This window comes from Lynx rufus, unplaced genomic scaffold, assembly GCF_022079265.1.
Source record: "Lynx rufus isolate CCGP_SWC_20201006 ecotype Redwood Valley unplaced genomic scaffold, mLynRuf1.p SCAF_4, whole genome shotgun sequence".
Taxonomy (NCBI): Eukaryota; Metazoa; Chordata; class Mammalia; order Carnivora; family Felidae; genus Lynx; species Lynx rufus.
In genome coordinates this window covers 2,820,168-2,838,450 of record NW_025814856.1, presented here as the reverse complement: position 1 = coordinate 2,838,450, position 18,283 = coordinate 2,820,168, and the positions used below count along the sequence as shown (strand labels likewise).

The window sequence follows — 18,283 nt, the reverse complement described above, 5'->3', positions numbered from 1 at the left end:
CGCGTTTCGAAGGCTCCGGGGGCCTCCCGGCGGAGTCCTCCTTTGCCGGGGGAAGTCAGCCGCGGGAAATCTGTGGATGTCCCTGTCTCTTAATGTCGCTTCTAATGGAGATCAGGTGGGGACCAATTCAGCTCTGGGGGCAGCTGGCCGCGTAATACTGATCCCCGCTCGGAAAGGAAGAGTGCCCGTTTGCACCCGGAGGAGACTGGGAGGCGGCAGTCAACCTCAGGACCTTTGCACTTGCTGTCCCTCCTGCCGGAAACTCCGTTCCCATAGGTGTTTGTACGTCTGATTGGCTTACGTCGTCCCGGCCGCCCGCCCCAGAGGCCCCTGCAGACCCCTCCCGGCTTTCAGGGCCACGCGGTGAATCCTGGTCTCTTTTCGGCCTCTTGCGTAACCGCCCGGCATGATGTTATGGACGGTGTTGGTGGCTCTGTGGGTGTCCCGTCCCCGCCCCCCGGGTCTTCAGCCCAGCACACAGTAGGTGCCCAATAACTGGTTCGTGGACAGAATGAATGAACACGACCACGTGCTGGCGGTGTCTCTCCGGGCGAGGGGTGGGTTGTGAGCCAGTCTTATTTTCTTCTTTATGCTGATTTTCCCTAATTTTCTGCTGCACGCGCCTATTTTATAATTAGAAGGAAAGTTATTTCGAAAAAAATTACCCCCAAATGTCCCAGCTGCGGGAGCTGACGTGATCGAGCCCCGCGCTCCTCCCCAAGGACAGCTGCCTTCTGGGCGGACTCAGAGGACACGGCAACAACTGCGTGTTCAGGGGGCTCCCAGGGTCGGCCCTCAAGGGCACCGGCCAGGCCACGCGGCCGGGAGGGTCTGCCCGGAGCTGGCTGTCCTAGCCTTCCAGGGGCTTGAATCAGCCCTTGGGAAAAACCGGCCGGCCCTACCTTCACGGTCTGTCCAGAATGTTCCCCCCCCCCCCCGCCCCCCGACTCCCTGTTTCCACCTGGTTCAGCCCCCTTATCGCTGGTCTGAGCCCCGGCGGTCCCCTCGGCCCTGGCCCCCGCCTCCAGTCTGTCCTCCCCGCAGCAGCCACCAGAGGGCGCCTGTGAGCACCTCAGTCCGCCCCCGCCCTCTGCCTACATCCCTCCAGGGCTCACGCCTCCCCTGGGGCAAAAACCCAAGTCCTTCCTGTCTCCCCCCCAGGCCCTGCATGACCTTCCCCGTCCTCTCTCAGCCCTCCCCCGCTCTCCCCCTCGCTCACTCTGCTTCAACTACACGGACCTCCTCACTCCCCCTCCCCCATGCCAGCCACGTCCTGCCTCAGGGCCTTTGCACCGGCTGTGCCCCCAGCCTGGAGTGCTCCTCCCCAACATCCACGTCTCCTTCATATTCTCTCAGCTCTTTCAGGTCTTAGCTCAGATGTCACCACCTTACCCCCCACGCCCCCTCTTTAATACTACACCCCACCGCCGTGAGTATCCCCGCACACTTTTTTTTTTTTTTTTTGTAAATCTTTGTAGGACTTACCACCAGCTGACCCACAGCGGTTGTTACCTCTTCTGTTTCCCATCTGTCGCCTGCCCTGGAGTGTCAGCTCCCTAAGGGCAGGGATCTTTGTCAGTCTTCGCCACTGCCGTGTCCCCAGGGCCTCACCTGGGCCTGGTGTTCAGAAATGTTTGTGTCAAAAAAGAACGTGGGGGAAAACGGATCCATCATGAGGACACCATAGAGTGTGGCCTCTGGCGGGGAGAGTAAGGTTGGAGAGGCCTCTCCTGGGCGAGGAGGGTCCTGACTGTTTACGCAAATGTTTGCTGAGTACCTACTGTGTGCCATCAGGCCCCGTGCTGGGCATGTGCTCTGATCAAGGCAGAGGCAGCCCCAGCGCTGCCCTCTGAGGCCCCAGTCTGGCGGGAGAGGTGGACCCGTACCAGGCAGTTGACAGAGGGGGTGATCAGAGCCACGATGAGGGGTGAATAGGGCACCGTGCAGACATGGGCCCCTCCGCTGGGAGAGGCCAGATACAGGCCTCACTCCTGCCCCAGATCCCCCCACCCTGACCAGGGGGGTGGCTGTGTTCCCAGCCCGCTGCGGTCACCACCATCGCAGGGAGGCAAGAGGTCATCTCCGGGGGGACGTGGGCAGGAGGCCCAGGCGGGGCAGGGCCAGTTGGGGAGGAGGGTGGCGGGTCCTCCGGCATGTTTGCCCCGGGTCACACAGCCTTGGGCGTGCTGACAGCTGGCTTATGTTACAGATGGGGAAACCGAGGCCCGGAGAGGTACGGGTTCTTACTGGAGATCGCGTGGGGAGTCCCTGGATTCAAACCGAGGTCTGCATGAGCCCTGTGCCTGGACAGAGCACCTACTGTGCTCCCGGTTGCATTTCCTGAGGGCCCACTGTGTGCCCAGCTGAACTGGGGGGACTCCACACCCGTGTTGACACAGAGCGCCTCCTGGATGCCCCGCGTGATGCTGGGGTGCCAGATGGCCCACCTCCTAAAGCACCTACTGTGTGCCTCCCAGAGTCCGGGCTCTGGGGGAGAGAAGATGTCAAAGAGTCAGCTTAGTAGGACCTAAGGGGGCAGGTGAACAGTCTGCGGCCGCACACTCCGCAGAGCGCCTACTGTGTGCTCGGTACTTTGGGGACTCCATTTCGGGCCTCCCCAGTGCCAGAGGAGGTGGGGTTAAATGTTCCATTTCGCAGAGCGAGGAACTGAGGCGAGGAGCGCCAAACGGGCAGATCACCCAGCAGCAATGCCGGGGAGCCGTGGGGGGTGGACCCCTGGCCAAGGCAGCCATAGCTGGGCGTGGAAAGGCCACCAGGGGAGGGGGTTGTCCCTGAACTTGATCGGGGTCTCCCCTGGGCTGCCGGCCTCCTTCTCGCCACTGGGCAGTGAGCTTCTAGAGGGGGCTTAACATTTTAGCGATTTGTTCTTTTTGGGCTCCAGGCCTCCTGCAGCATTGTGGGTTAAGGGCTCAGCCTCTGGACCCTAACCTTGGTTCGACTCCCTGTTCCTCCCGACCGCGAGCAAGTAACTTTTCTCCCTCTTCTCCGTTTGCAAAGCGGGGTGATGGTGGGGTAACGGGAGCGCGTACGTGTGCGCACGGTATACACTAAGAGCCCAATCAATACACGTTCCTAAAGGAACGGGAAGCATTTTCGCCAGGGATCGGAGCAGATGGGGAAGCCGGCCCCCTGCGGTGGCTCCTGGGTCTCCGCCAGGGTCCCCGGCCCTCCTTGACCGCTTCCCCGAGCGCCCTGGGCCCGCAGGACCTCTGTATGCCCTGCCCCTCGGATGGAGTTTTCAAACCCGCACCGGGCGGCAGCGCAGGCCCGGATTGGCTGCCCGCGTGGGGCTGCCCCTCCTCCCCCCGCCCCCCCTCACCCCCCCCCCGCCCCCCCGGGGTGTCTGGGACCTGGCTCGGTGGCCCCATCTGTTTCCAATCTGGCCCTGTGCGCACTCTCCGCCCCCTCCTCAGGGCTGTGGCTGGCGTGGGGGCCTCTGCCTCGGTGTCCCCCGCTCATCCTAGCGGACCCCAGCAGGGGAGGGCGGGGGGAGCTGCTTTCTGCCCGCGCCCCTCCCCCACCCTCGGTGGGGGGGGGGCTCGGAGTGCAGGGGGCGTGGCCTCTGTCTTCCAGCCCAGACTGGGAGGGCATCTTTCTGCCCCTTCCCCGACCTCCTGTGTTTGGCTGTGTTTGGGGAGCCCTCTGCCGCCGCGTCCCGCATCCAGCCCCTTCATCCGTTGCCATGGCCACGATCAGCGCCTGCCAGAGAAGGGGGGGCGGGGTGGGGGGCTCCCTCTGGGATCAGGCTTACGAAGCGGGGGGTATCTCGGGCTGTGCCCCTTGGGGCACCGCTTCGTGCGTGTGCACGTTGGGGGAGCGCGGTTACCCCCTCGGAGGCCTCCTCCTGCTGCCCCCCCCCCCGCCCCCTGATGGTGCTCCCCACTAGTCCCCCCGCCCCACTTCCGGCCGGGGCCCCGCCCTGCTCCGGAGCCCCCTCCCTGGGCCCGCCCCCTGGCCGCCCCGCCTGCAGTCCCCGCCCCCGGGCCGAGCTCGCGGGGCCTTGGCCTCTCCCGAGTCCTCGCTGCGCGCCGCGCTCCGGGCGGACCGAGGGACGGGCGGCAGCGGGCCCAGCCGAGGGGGCCCGGGCCCCGATCTCCGCGCCGAAATCCGCGGGGTGAGTGCGCCCGGATCCCCTTCCGCCTCGAGGCCCGGGCTGCGCTGGGCTTTGTCCCCCTCCTCGCCTCCCCTCCAGGCTCCCGGGAGTGGGGGGGGGACCCCCGCGTTCTCCCCCACCTCCGCTCTGCTCGGGCCGGTCCAGCCACCCTCCAGGGACAGCTCAGCCCCCTGCTGCCTGGCGCCCCTCCCCCCGCCCCCAATTCAGGCCAGTCGCTGGGACTTAGGAAAACTCCGGACCGTTATGCTCCGCGGGGTCCCCTCCCCCGCCTGGCCCCCAGCCCGACCTCCTCCCCCACCCTCCTGGGGGCGGAGCCAGGGTCCGGGCGGCCTTCTGCCAGCCCAGGGGCGCCCTGATCGGGGTTCTGCATCCCTTCGCTGGGAACCGGACTGGGGTCCCCCCCAAAAAACTCACAAAGTTTTCCTCTCTTGTCCCTGTACCCCCTCGGGTCTGTAGATCTCAGGTTAATGCTGTACCTTGTTGGGGGCTTTAATGAACTGGGGGGGGGTCAGCTCCCACTTTTCCACTTCCTGCCCCTGTCCCTAAGCTCCACGCCTCTGTCCCCCGTCATTGCCCACCAGCCCCATATCTCAGCACCCCCTTTTGTTGCCTCCAGCGTCCTGCTTCCCAGGATTCCTTCTCAGAGCCGTGGGCCACCCAGAGGGTCTTGCTGTGTGACTTTGGGGCTAGGGGTCCCAGCCACCCAAGTCCTGCCCGCCCTGTCCTGAACCTCCTCTCCACCCCTAAGTGTGCAGCAAAACCTTAGAGCAGACGCGAGTAAGTTACAGCTGGAGGCCGTGTCCTTGTCAGCCTCTTCTTCCTGTGATGTCTCCCTCTGGCCTCGGTTTTCCCCTCTGAAATGGACGTGATCACAGGGATGGTGTGGGTAAAGTGCCAAGTGGCCGGGCACGTTCCCAGGGTGCAGACGGGGCTGCCATCTTGGAGGATGACAGACCTGTGATGGGGGACACACATGGTGTGGGGGTAGCCCCGAGGGGGCCCTTGATCCAGGCTGGGACACCCAGGAGGGCTTCCTGGAGGGGGCGGCAGCTCAGTTGAGACCTGAGGATGGGTGTGAACGCTGGAGTTTGATGGGGATTCGGAAGGGTGTGTTGGGTAGTAGGATTGGGAGGTACTCCTACCCCTGTGTGAGCCAGAGGGCAGTGGCTAGGGGCACCAGCCTGGCCCAGCAAGGCGCTGGGCGTGCAACATGATGGGGTCAGCAGTTCTGAAGGCTGAGGATAGGAGTCTGGATTTTAATGGACATCGAGGGGAGCCATGGAATGTTTGAGAGCAGAGGAGGGACAGAGTCAGACACGGCCACTCCCAGCCCCAGGACGGTGGGTCAGGGCTGGGCTAAGGAAGGGTCCTGGGATAGGGGGAGGAGTCCGGAGGGGTCAAGATTCAGTCTGGGGTGGGGACATCCGTGGCTGTGCCCTGGAGGGTGAGTCCACGGGTGGGCCAGCTTGGGGAGGGTGTACCGGGTCAGGGTGCCCGTGTTGCGAAAGGCCCAGAGGCCTGAGGCGGACCAGTGCGTCTTGGGGGCTGTGGTAGTCTGTGGGAAGGGGCAGCAGGGTGGGCCCAGCATCACACCTTTAAGGGTGGAGTTGGCAGCCGGGGCACCTCGGAGGTCGACTGAGAGCTGGCCTCTGGCCTGCGATCTTCGCCCAGCCGGGCGGCCTCCGTGCTGTGTGCCCCTCACCTTACAGCCGCCCCTCTCTGAGCTCACTTCCTCATCTGTCAAACAGAAGGACGCACAGGTAGCATGTCAGAGGGCTCAGCACACAGTGGGGACACCCAGCTGGCATTACCCATTCCTCCCTGTGGGGCTGGGCTTGCCTCCCTATCCGCCCCTCCTGTCCACTCCTGGCTGCGGGGGACCCCTGGGGACACAGCACCCAGTGCGTTTTGATGGTTAATTAAAGGCGGCTCCCTTGGCTGGTCTCTCAGCCCATTCTCGGAAGGTGGCAGGGCGGGCCCTCCTCGGCCCCACCCTGAGCCCTCTTCCTGGGTGAGGTGGGGGACACTGAGGCCCCAAGGGGGAGAGGGGCTTGGCTGGACCCGCTTTGAGGCCGCCAGTGACTACGGAGGTGTTTGGACCCTCCTTAACGCTTTGGTGACACAGGGACCCAGGAAGCCTGGAACCCCAGGTCCTACCCTCGAGGGTCTCTGAGGCCTCAGAAGAGGGATTCCGGGCGGTCGCAGGAGGGAGGGGGTAGGGGGGCGGGGGGGGTTGTGCGGAGCTGGGGGCTCTTCCCTGGTTTCCAGCCTTACCTGCTGCCCCTGGCCGTGGGCCATGGGCCGTGGAAATCCCCTGGCGGGTGGCTTGTGCCCGTGAGCCCCTCCCAGGCCAGGGTGGACCCTAAGGTGGGGGCAGGGAGAGGCACCGGGGTGTCCTCAAGCCTCAGGGGACAGCCTCGTGCATGTGGCACGGAGCCTGTTTGCTGCCCAGGCCTGGGTCATAATTGCCCCTTTATGCTCCCTGCTCCGCGTGGGTACACGAGGCCGGCTCCGGGATCTCGTGACCCGCACCCTGGTGACCGGCCAGAATGGGTATCTGCCCACGCCCTGTTATCTAGGCCTCGGAGCCCCCAGAGGCAGCCCGGAAGCCCGTGCTGGGCCCAGAGAGGATCATCTGCTTTCCTCAGATCACACAGCGGCCAGGGAAGGACACGGTCGTGTGTTTAAACGTGGGCTCTGGACCCAAGGTCCCACACGGGCCTGGGGCGAGTCCCCGCGCCCCCGTGAGCCTCAGTTTTCTCATCTGTGAAGGGGGGGGGCACCTGCCTCCGACAGGCAGCCCCTGCCACGGAGGCCGCTCTCGCTGATGGCCCGGCGCGGTGGGCGGGGCCCCTCCCAGGGTTCTCCTCCCTCCCTCCCCCCCCCCCCAGAGCCCAGCCTCGTTTGCCATCTGAGTTATTTTCTGCGACTCCCACGGGTGGCTGCTTCCTTGTTAACGGCCACGCCATCTCCAGGAGCTTGGGGTTGCCGCCTTATTCAGCCCCAGTGCACCTGCCTCAGTTCCTTTTTCTCGACGGGCAGGGTTGGCGGCCCAGGGTGCTTTACCGCAAGAGGGGCAGGGAGGAGGCTCGGTCAGGTGTCAACCCGGCCAGGTCCCTCCCAGCTCAGAGCTGCCAAGGGCTCCTCCGTGCCCTGTGGGTCCAGTCCATACCTACCTCTCTGCCCAAATCTCTCCCCTCCCTCTCCTAGGATCTCCGGGTTCTGTTTCTTGCCCTTCCTCGTGCTGTTCCTTGTGCCGAGACACCCTCCCTGTTCCCATTCGCCCTTTAATTTTCAGCCGAGTGATATTAAATGTGGGCAGCGGGCACAGCACATGCAAAGGCCCTGGGGCAGGACCATGCCCGGCATGTTGGAGGAACATTAGTAAGGAGGCCCGCATGGCCGGAGCAGAATGAGGGAGGAGGGAAGGACAGGGAGAGGATGGGGCAGGTGGTGCAGGGCCTGGGGAGTCAGGGGAGGCCTGGGGCTTTGGCCCCGGCGGGAGGTGGGAGCCCTGGAAGGGCGTGGGCAGAGGAGAGCAGCATCTGATTCAGGCGCCCTGTGGCTTCGGGGGGAGGAGAGACTGTGGGGGCGCGGGCGGGAGCTGGGTGCATTGGCCCCGGTGGGAGATGATGGGGCTGGACCGGGTGGAGGTGGAGGAAGGGGTGAGACGTGAGCAGAGACGGGCTCGCGTTGGAAGGCAGAACTGATGGGACCTGGTGGTGTTTTTCCTCGACGCCTTGCAGGAGACCCCACCGCCAGCGCCAGGGGCCCGCCTCGTGGCAAGTTCCCCGGGGGGAGGGGGAGAGGGGCACGGGGGCCCGAGGGAGCCTGGAACCTTGTCCCTTCCGTGGGGCGTGTGACGCTCCCCTCCCCGCCTCCCGCCCCCCCTTCCCGCTGTGCCGTCGGGGGGGCCCTGGACGCCCCCAGGGCTGCGCCCTTCCTCCACGGGCTGGCGTGGCAGATTCGGAGGCGCCCGTGCCTGGATTAGCCCCGTCCTGCCCAGACGTTGAGAAGGCGTGGGCCCTGCGAGGCCGGGGCTCTGGGAGCCAGGGGGTAATTAGGGGCCGCCCTGTTTTGAAGGCGGCTGCTCCTGGAGCCCCTCCCGGGCACGGGGCCCGTCTGGGACCTCTGCGCCACGCCTGCATTCTGGGGGCGGGCAGGCAGAGGGGGAGAAGGAGGTCGCCCTCCCGGGGGTCCGTGGTGGGCCCAGCAGCCCCGAGTTTGAGCCCCCGCCCCTCCCCTGGGCAGGCTCTCTGTGCGGCCTCAGTTTCCCCAGAGGCTCTCCGAGGGCCCGCCCAGCTGACCCGTGTTGTCTGGGCCGGAGCCCCCCCCCCCCCACTCAGGCTTGACCAGCGGTGGGCAGCTGGCTGTGGGCCCTTTTCCCCACCTGGGCCCCCCCCTTCCTGTTCGGCCCCTCTTGCCCACGGCGGGGGGCACAGGGGACGGGGCTGTGCCCTGGGCTTCTCTTTACCCACCTGCCGTGTGTGTCTGTGGTGAGGCCGCGTGCCTGTCTGCGCGTCCGTCTGGTTGACCGCGGGCACGCGTCTGGGTCCGGGGTGCGCGGGTGCCGCTGGCCCGGATCTGACCCCGCTTTTCACGCGGTTCGTCGGCCCGCCCGCGCCCCTGTGCGTGTGTGTCGTCTGGCTCTGTGCGTCTGAGGTCGGATTCTGTGCCCGTTTCGTGGCCCGCGTGCGGGTGTTATTTGGCCGACTCCACGCGCGGACCCGTCTCTGTCGCCTGACTGTGCGAACGCACGTGTGTGTGTGGGGTCCGTCCGTGGCCCGTGTGCAGGCGTCCTTCGCCCTGTCTGGTCTGACTGTGTGCAGGGCGGGCCCCCCTGACCCTCCCCCTCCCATCCTGGCTTCCCCACCCCCGACCCCGAGCCATGATCAGGCCACCACCAGCCCGGCCCGGCCTCCTCCTGGGGCCCCTCTGGGGCCGGGCGAGGCGACCGCAGCTGGGTATTTTGGGAGCCAGAATCACAGGGACTTGCCCCATCATTATGTGGCACCTATCCCTGTGGTCATGGCCCGGACCCGCCCAGGGCACGGCCCGGGGCGGGCGTGGGGCCGACCTGGCCACGCCACGGGGGCCTCATCCTTGGGCCCCTCCCTGCCTCTCCCCGGCCCTCTGCCCCGGCTCTGGCCAAAGCGGAGAAGACTGGGGAGGGGGCTTCGTGACCAGGGGCCCTTCCACCCTGGAAGAGCTCAGATCCTTGGAGGAACCGATTCTGAGCGATGCGCGTTCGCGTGTGATTTGCACCCTGGGGTGAAGGTGCGGAGGGCGGCCTTGCTCACGTCGGAGGCTGTGGGATGTGAACCGGGCGGCGGGGGTGGGGAGGGGAGCTTCTGGAGGAAGTGACAGCTGAGCTGAGACCCGTCACGCAGCCGTGGGGGGACAGCAGAGGGCACAGCAGGGCCAGGGCTCGCCGGCGGGACTGAGCTCCGTGTGGCTGCGCCGCCGGGAGAGGAAGTCCTAGCAGAAGCAGCTTCCTCTGGGGGCAGCGGGAGCCGCGGAGGCGTTAGAACAGGGCAGGGGGCAGGGGCCGGCAGGTGGGCGGGGGGACGATCTGTCTGGGGGCTGAACGGGGCCGAGGTGGGGCGCCCAGTCGGCCAGCAGCACCAGCTGGGGCCTCGTCTTTCCGGAGGCCCAGCCTGGGCGGGCAGGAGCCGGTGCTCGGAGCGCGCCTGGAAACTGGTGTTTCGTCCTGCCTGGGGGCTCGGCGAGGCTCTGAGATCCGGGCTCTGTCAGAGGGGGGGCTCACCTGGGATCATGACTCAGCCAGCGGCCGGGGGGGGGGGGGGCGTCTCAGGCCGCTGGGACGGTCACGCAAAATCCCACAGGCCCCGTGGCTTATGAACAAGCAGCCCGTGTGTCTCACGGTTCTGGAGGCTGGGAGTTCAAGATCAAGGGTCCTCTGGCCCCGTGCTCACGAGGCAGAGGGGCTGAGGGGGCCCTCTGGGGTCTCTTCTAGGCGCTAGTCCCGTTCCCGAGGGCCCCACCCTCGTGACCGAAGGCCCTGCTTCCTAACACCGTCACACGGAGGGTGGGTTTCAGGGCGGGGATGTGGGGGGACACGCACCATCCTTCTGTCTCCCCAGCGATCCCCGCCCCATTGTCCCGTAACCCTGTCCCCCAACCCCATGACCCTCCTCTCCTCCCTCCGCCACGAAGGCCCCCCGGATTGCCCCTCTCCCCTCTCACGGCGCCTCCGTTGTCTCTGCAGACGCTGTCCCGTCTGACGCTGAGGCCTCTTCGTGAGGGACCGGGGGGGCCGTCGCCCTCCAGGGCGGAGGTCGGAGGTCGCAGGTAGCTGCCCAGCATGGTGCCTGCCTGGGGCCCCGGAGTGGCCTCTGTGGTCGGTCCCGTGGGCCTCCTCGTGGTCCTGCTGGTCGGAGGCTGCACGGCAGAAGGTAAGCGCCTCCTGCGGGGTGTGCGGGCGTCTGAGTGTACACGTTTGCGAGTGGACGCGTGTCCCCGCCTCCTCCCCGGGGCCTCTGTGCTCCACGAAGGAGGCTGCCTGAAGCGCCTACCGGACCCCGGTCCTGGGAGGTTCGGAGGCCAGGGATAACGATGGCATAAACAGCAATACCGGTAACGACGATGCCTCAGCTCTGTGCCGAGCCCGGTGCTAAATACAGACTTGGCCTGCTTAGAGCTGGGCGTGCTGGTTCCATGACCTTCCACAGGTGGAGCCAGGGGAGGCTTCTTGGGAGAGGGGGCATTGGAGCTGGGGCTTTGTGGGTGTGTAGGAGTTCGCTGGCGGAAAGAGCGTTACTGGTGAAGGCGCGAGCACGGAGAAAGGCCTGGAGGTGAAGAAAGGGGCTGGTGTCGCTGGGGGCGGGCGAGGCTTCGGTGCTGGCAGTAACGTGGAAAGAATGAGGGTCAGCCCTGGGCCCGACGCTGAGACCTGACCTACCGTCAGGGGCCTAGAGGTATCCGTCAGGGCAGCAAGAAGGAAGCAGAGATCTGAGGTTCGTCTGGGTGCGAATCCTGGCTTTGCCATCACCTGCTGTGTGACCTCGGGCTGGTGACTCAACCTCTCTCAGCCTCCGTTTCCACCTGAACGAGACTCAGACACGTCCGCGTCCCAGCATTCTTGTGGCAAGGACGCACAATAAGGGCCCGTGTGCTGCTTGGCACGTAGTAGGCCCACGGTCCCACGTTACCACGGGCGCGGTAATTATTGCCGCCGGGTGAGCACAGAGACGCGCACGCTTGCCGCGTCTGTTTGTGCCTTTCCTTGTTTTCGTGTTGTTTTTTTAGCAAATGCCGAACGCATTCAGATCAGCCACCACAGCCTGACGGAATGAACGCTGTTGTCACTGTTCCCGTCGTACAGATGGGGGAACTGAGCCACAGTGACGTTCCGCGACGGCCGGGAGGTGGCCAGGCTGTGTTTTGTGAGAGCCCCGGTTTCCTGACTGTCAACACCACACTCCCCGCCCCCCCCCCCCCCCCGGGCCAGTAGCTTCCAGCCGCGGCCGGGCTGTCATCCATCTGGTCACTTCCCAGGACCTGTGCCTCGCTGGGCTCTGTTCCCGTTAGTGGAACAGCAAGCCGAAGGCGCTAGGTGTTTTAGTATTTCATTCATTCGTTCGTTCATTTACTTATTTTTGAGAGAGAGCGAGAAAGATCACGAACGTGGGGGAGGGGTGGAGAAAGAGGGAGACAGAATCCCACGCAGGCTCCCTGCTGTCAGCACGGAGCCCAACGCGGGGCTCGATCCCATGAACCGTTAGGTCACGATCTGAGCTGTAACCAGAGTCGGATGCCCAGTGACCGAGCCACCCAGGGGCCCTCATTCATTTATTTAATGCAGGGTCAGCTTGTTCCCCGGGGCGGGTGTCCCGGGCACTGTCCCGGGGGGGGGGGGAGGGTATGCAGCATCCCTGGCCCCACCCACTCTCCGCCAGGAGCCCCCCACCCCCACCCCCAGTTGTGCCGACCACAGGTGACCCCAGGCAAGAATGCCTCGCCCCCAGCTGAGAACTCCGAGTTTTACTTACGCGAGTTGAGTAAATAACGTGGTTACTGCTTTGACATCTTGCCGCGGTGGTTTTTGCCAGCCTTGGGGAAACTGAGGCTGCCAGAGCCAGAGACCCGTTGTGATTGAGGGGGCCACAGAATTTGGGGACTACCCTGGCCTGGGTTCTGTCGTGTGCCCATGGCAGATCTGTGCTCTCCCTCATTCGGTGTGTTTCTCATAAGCACCTACTGTGTGCCGAGCACTGGTTTAGACGCGGGACAAAAACGTCCCACCCCTTTCCGGAGCTCATCATCTAGCGAGGGAGAAGCACTGCGTGTGTTGGATGGTGGACATCTGGGGATGTGGGTGTAGAGAGGAAGGGTGGGGGCTGCATTTTAAAGGGATGGGGGAACATCAGGGAAGGAGGTGGCATCTGAGCAGAGACCTAAGGGAGCTGAGAAGCGCACCCTGTGGGCATCTGGGGTGGGGGGGGAAGTGTCCGAAGCAGAGGGAACAGTACATGCAAAGGCCCTGGGGCAGGACCCAGGAATGTTGGAGGAAGCCCGCGTGGCTGGAGTAGAGTGAGCGAGGGGGAGACAGGGAAGAGGGGAGGGCCTTGGGGGCCTCAGAGGGGACTTGGGGCTTCTCCTCCGGGAGAGTGGGAGTCCTGGAGGGCTGCGGGCAGAGGAAGGCGGCACCTGGCTCGGGTGCTCACGGGCGCCCTCTGGTGGCCGCCGCAGGGAGCACAGACGGGGTGAGGGCAGGGCCCAGGTGACTGCGTTGCTCCCAGTGAGCAGGTGGAGAGTGTCACCCAGGTGGGCAGCTGGGGCTGGCTCAGGGGGTGCTCCGTTGGTGGGCCCTGGGTCGTTATTGCCCTGTCACTTGCGGTGTCGCTCCTGCCCGACCCTCAGACCCAGATCTTCCTCCCGGAGGCGGGTCTGCTTCACAGGCGCTCTGTCCTCTGGGACCCCGCGGGGGGTAGGGGGGGCTACAGGCACCGTGATCTGCGCCGCCAGCTCCAGGGAATGGCCCTGGTCCTCGCGGAGCCACTGAGGGTGGGGGCTCTCAGGCCACAGAGGGCCCACGTGGGCAGCGGGAGCCCCCAGCCGGCTCCAAGAGGAGCGAGTTGTGCCCCAGCAAGGGCTTCTGGTCCTGTGGGGCCTTCCCAGGATGCAGGTTGGAGGGGCCCGGCGGGTGGGGCTTCTGGTACCGGCTTCTGCTCTGCAGAACCCGAGCTGGAAACACAGAACTCGGGCCGGGGCGTTCCACGCAGCCTCCGTGCTGTTCGTATCACCCCCCTGACCCTCAGGTCTCCTCGTGGGTGACACGGAGACGCCGAGGCGCTCTCGGTCCCGAGGACCCACCTCCCCGTTCGTCGACGGTGCTGTTTCCAGGGGCCCCGGGTGGGGTCCCAGGAGCTTCTCGTCCATCACAAGCTGGGTGACCCCCAGCAGGTCTCCCCCTTTCTGAGCCTTGGTTTTGCCTCTCTGGGTCCCCGGCGAAAGCATCACGCTGGGTGTCCCCTGGCCCGGGACGGACGGCCGCACCCCAGAGTGCCTTTCTTGTGTCGGGGGGGGCCCCTTTGCCAAGAGGAGGAGGGGAGGGTTTGTCCAGACGGGAGACTCCAGGCGTCCACACGAAATGTTGGCGTGGGGGCGCGGCGAGCAGACAGGTCTCTTCCAGGCTGTGTGTCACCCCAGAGCCGCCTGGGGGTAGCCTGGGAGGGCGTCTGCCCTGCAGAGAGGGGGGGCTCAGGTCAAGAGCCCCATTTTCTCAAGGGTCACCGGGGAGTGGGGGCGGCCCCGTGCCCACCCTGCCGAGTGGCACGGGACCAGGTATCTTGGCCCAGCGTGGTCAAGGCTGGGAGGGGGGACGCCCAGGCGGCCGTGTGCACAGAGGAGCTCCTGACCCAGCCCGTGGTAATCTGAGAAGGCTCCCCAGGGGAGGTGCTGGCCTAGGGGAGCGTGTCCGGGCTCATCAACGGCTAGCTGGATGCCTCCTGCAGCCCACTTCCGCCCCTCCTTCCAGGGGCTCCCGAGGGAGGATTTCCCCAGAAGTAAGATTCCTGCCCCGGCCACAGTGACTTTCCTCCGTGACGCTGGCTGGGGACACATATGGCCCCAGTCACCGTTCCCGAGGCTTGGAGGAGGGGCGGCCGAGGCCGTCAGAGCCAGGGAGGGGCCGGCCCAGCCCCGGGCTCAGCAAGGAGCAAAACATCTGAATCCGGCCCACGGCCTGGAGGCGATAGGAGCGTAAGACGCGCGCCTGAGGACAGAAAGACCCCGGGTTCAAACCCGGGTGGTGTCGTCTGGGCCGTGTGACCTCACGGAAGCTTCTTAGCCCTGAATCTGCACGAGGTGACGAACAGTCACGGCTTCGTGGGGCTGCACACGGCGGCCAGTTTTCAAGAGATGGCCCCTAAAGTCACACACGGTCACATCAGGGGGAGCAGAGCTTTGAACAAGGGAGGCGAGGCCGCTCGGGCCACTGGGATGGGCACCCCTTGTTCAAAGCCTCGCCTGAGCCGTGGGTGGGAGAAGCCGGGGCCTGTGGGCACCAAGACTGGGCTCCCGAGCCCTCCTTGAGCTGCTTCAGGCTTCCAGGCATCCAGAATTTTCCAGGCGAACCCACGTGGGCCTCTGCTGTTGCCTTTGATCTCGGAGGCTTAGGGACCCAGGATTGCTGTATGTAGCTCGAGGCGGCCTCTTGTCTGCTCCTCCTCGGACCCCAGCCTTTTGCTTCCCTAATATTTTCCTTTTATCAGCTCACCTTTTTATCCAAATCTTGCGTTTTTTTTAGAATATACATGTTTTGGGGGAGAGTACAAGCAGGGGAGGGGCAGAGAGAGGGGGACAGAGGATCTGAAGGGGGTTCTGTGCGGACGGCACAGAGCCTGACACGGGGCTCGAACTCACGAACGGTGAGATCGTGACCTGAGCCAAAGTCGGATGCCCAACCGACCGAGCCACCCAGGGGCCCCTCAAAATCTTATTTCTTAAGAAATCCTTTCTGGGGCGCCTGGGTGGCTCGGTCAGTGAAACGTCCAACTCTTGGTTTCCGTTCAAGTCCTGATCTCACAGTTCATGAGTTCGAGCCCCACATCAGGCTCGGGAGTCTCTGTCCTTCTCTCTGCCCCTCCCGTGTGTATGTACTCTCTCTCTTTCTCTCTCTCTCAGAATAAATAAGTAAACTTAAAAAATCATTTCTATTTGGGGTGTCTGGGTGGCTCAGTCGGTTAAGCATCCAACTTCGGCTCAGGTCATGATCTCACAGTTCGTGGGTTCGAGCCCCACGTCGGGCTCTGTGCAGACAGCTCAGGGCCTGGAACCTGCTTCGGATTCTGTGTCTTCCTCTCTGTCCCTCCCCCACTCATGCCCCGTCCCCCCTTTAAATAGTTGTAAATCTCAAAAAGGTAGCAGGTCGGAAGGGCTTCTCCCACTGTGTCCAGCCGCCTGGTTTCTCTCCTGGGGCGGCCCTCATCTCCACACACGCGCGTGCTCCCTTTCCCCCCGCCCCATTTCTCTTTGGCCCTTTTTATGTTTCTTTTCACGCAAACAGGAACATCCGCTGTCCTTTTTCCCACGCGACAACATCTGTCCCTTGCTGTTCCTTCCCTAGTAGTGAGAGACGCACCCTGGTCCCAGGATACGTTCAGCCGGTCCCCTCTTGCTGGATACGGACGTTGTTTCCCGAGGGACCTTGCCAGCCCGTCCAGCCCCGGAAGCTGTTGGGAAAAGTCTCGGGCGTAACTGAATTCGTTGAACGAGATACATTGTAGCATCACTAGGAGAGGAAATCCATTGTCCCTTTGGGCCACTTGGAGGTTACTGTGAAAAGTCAGTAAGAAAGAAAGGAATGGTGATGTACCTCCACGGACACTGTCACGTGTCCAAGGGGCGGAGCTGAGGCTGTGGGCGGGGTTAAAGATGCAGCAGGCCCCCCCCCCCCCCCCCCCCCCCCCCCGCCTGAGACCTTCTGGAGAGACTGAGTCCGTCAGATCAGTTGTGAGCCAGCCCGTTTCCCGACTCGGCTCGGCCGCCGGCTGGCCGTGCGTCGAAGCAAAGGCCTTGCTTCTCTGTGCCTAAAGTTTTATCGTGTGGGGACCGTGGCGGCCCCGGCACTCAGCGCTGTCCGAGGGTGAAATGTTGCGGAGCTAGCCCCCTGCATACACTGGGCGCCCAGTAAGTGCTTGCTGTGCTGGTGGTCAGCATCTTGGGCCTCAGGAAACCAGACCGCCCTTTCTGAACTTCTGCTCCCAGCGCTGACCCACCTCTTGTTGGGACGGACGCCTCCCAGGGATTGAGAGGCTGGAGCCCCCGGTTGAAAATGCGGGCTCTGACCTCACATCCCTTGGTCACCCGCTGCTACTCCGCTTGGTGCCTCACTTTCCCCACCTGTCCCAGGAGGGATCAGACCAGTCACCTCCTTCCAAGTCTTTAGGGCCAAGGACCCTCCAGGGTTTGGCCGGGCGCCACTGGGGGCCTCCAGGTGCCAAGTCTGAGGACCCCAGAGTCTTGGGGGAGGGCTCCCCATCTGCCGTGTCTCGGGCACACATGGGAGCGTGTGCGGCTGTGGTCTCGGGGGTGGGCGTGGGGAGGGCGTTCGGACTCAGCGTTTCTGTGCCTTCCTCCTTTCCCTCCCCTTCCCCGGGGCCCACGTGGTACTTTGTGGCTGGGTCGGGGATAGAGGGCACGTCTGCGTGGCCCCGTGGGGTCCTGGCCTCCTGCCTGGGCCCGCCACACACCCCTCCTCTTCCTGCTCTATCTCCAGAGCCCCCCAGGTTCATCAAAGAACCCAAGGACCAGATCGGCGTGTCGGGGGGCGTGGCCTCCTTCGTGTGTCAGGCCACGGGCGACCCCAAGCCACGGGTGACCTGGAACAAGAAAGGCAAGAAGGTCAATTCACAACGCTTTGAGGTGAGTCTGGGGTGAGGGGAGACAGTCGGGCGGCAGAGCCCCCTCCGCACGCGGGGCGGCCGTAGCTCGGCCACAGACGTCGCAGAAATGTCTCCCGGGGGTCACACGGGCCGCCACCCTCCGTGGCCAGAGCAGCTGTCCCCCCTCCCGGGCCGTGTGTCCCCGCCTGCGGCTCAGGGGTCCTCCCGGCCCCGCGGGCTGTGTGCTGTGTGGCCTCAGGCAAGGCCCCGCCCTCTCTGTCTCGTCTCACGCGCAGAATCAGCCGCACTTGTACAAGCGGCACGATTCACGCGCCTGTCACACGGACTCCCCTGTGCCGCTCACGCACCCACATGCCCGCACGCCCTCCTGCACGTCCCCGGGCCCAGTCTCTGCCCGTGGCGCATTTGTGCACAGGGTGCCCGTGGAGGACGCAGGCCCAGCCCCCGTCCCGGTCGCCGGCCTCACCTTTCTCCCCTCGCCCGCGGCAGACGATCGAGTTTGACCAGAGTGCGGGGGCCGTGCTGAGGATCCAGCCGCTGCGGACACCCCGGGATGAGAACGTGTACGAGTGCGTGGCACAGAACTCGGTCGGGGAGGTCACGGTCCACGCGAAGCTCACTGTCCTCCGAGGTACTGGGCTCCAGGGGGGTGGGGAGGGCGGGGGGGGGGGAGGGACAAACCTGAGAGGAAGCATCGAAAGTCTTGCTTTGGATTTGTCTCTTTGGGGCACCGTGATGTCCCTTCCCCAGCCTGTCACACCACCGGGGTCCAGAGCCTGGAGGGAGGGATTTACTGAGCCTTTGCAGGAGAGCCGCGTTAAGGGACTAGCGCTGCCACCGTTCGTCATCTCGATCTTGCCCCTCTGATTACAAGAGCCTGGTCCACCTCGAACTGGTTCACGTCGCAAAGGGAATTCGTCGATCCGTGTCATTAAAATGGCCACGCTGTGGCCGGCTTCAGGTTCAGCTAGATCCAGGAGCTCGTACGGCGTTCTTAGCCCTCACCCTCCCTCTGCCTCTGGGTTTGTCTTCTTCCATATTGACTGTAGCCTCGGGATTCCCCCCCCATCCGCTCCAGGCTCCGGGGCCACCACCCCAAAGAGAGGACGGGGTGGCCCAGGATGACTGCTCACTGGCCCAGCTTGGGTCGGATGACCGTCCCCGAGGAGCAGATAGCCTGCTTGGCAGAGTTCTCCCTGGAGTCCGGGGTGTGTCTGCCCACACAGGCAGGGTCAGTAAGGGGCGGTTCCCCCAAAGGAATGGACGGGCACAAACAGGT

General features: G+C 64.7%; 1 protein-coding gene across 2 annotated transcripts in view; it reads left to right on the top strand.

Moving 5' to 3' along the window:
• The first annotated feature begins 10,390 nt into the window (after positions 1 to 10,390).
• The window catches only part of PTPRS (protein tyrosine phosphatase receptor type S), a 59,300-nt gene continuing 51,407 nt past the window's right edge, over positions 10,391 to 18,283 (top strand). For both annotated transcript variants that reach the window (XM_047096816.1, XM_047096817.1), the window contains exons 1-3: positions 10,391 to 10,551; positions 16,878 to 17,023; positions 17,494 to 17,635. In XM_047096816.1, coding sequence (XP_046952772.1) covers positions 10,461 to 10,551; positions 16,878 to 17,023; positions 17,494 to 17,635 — 379 coding nt within the window. In that variant the 5' untranslated portion in view covers positions 10,391 to 10,460. The remainder of the gene's footprint in view (positions 10,552 to 16,877; positions 17,024 to 17,493; positions 17,636 to 18,283) is intronic.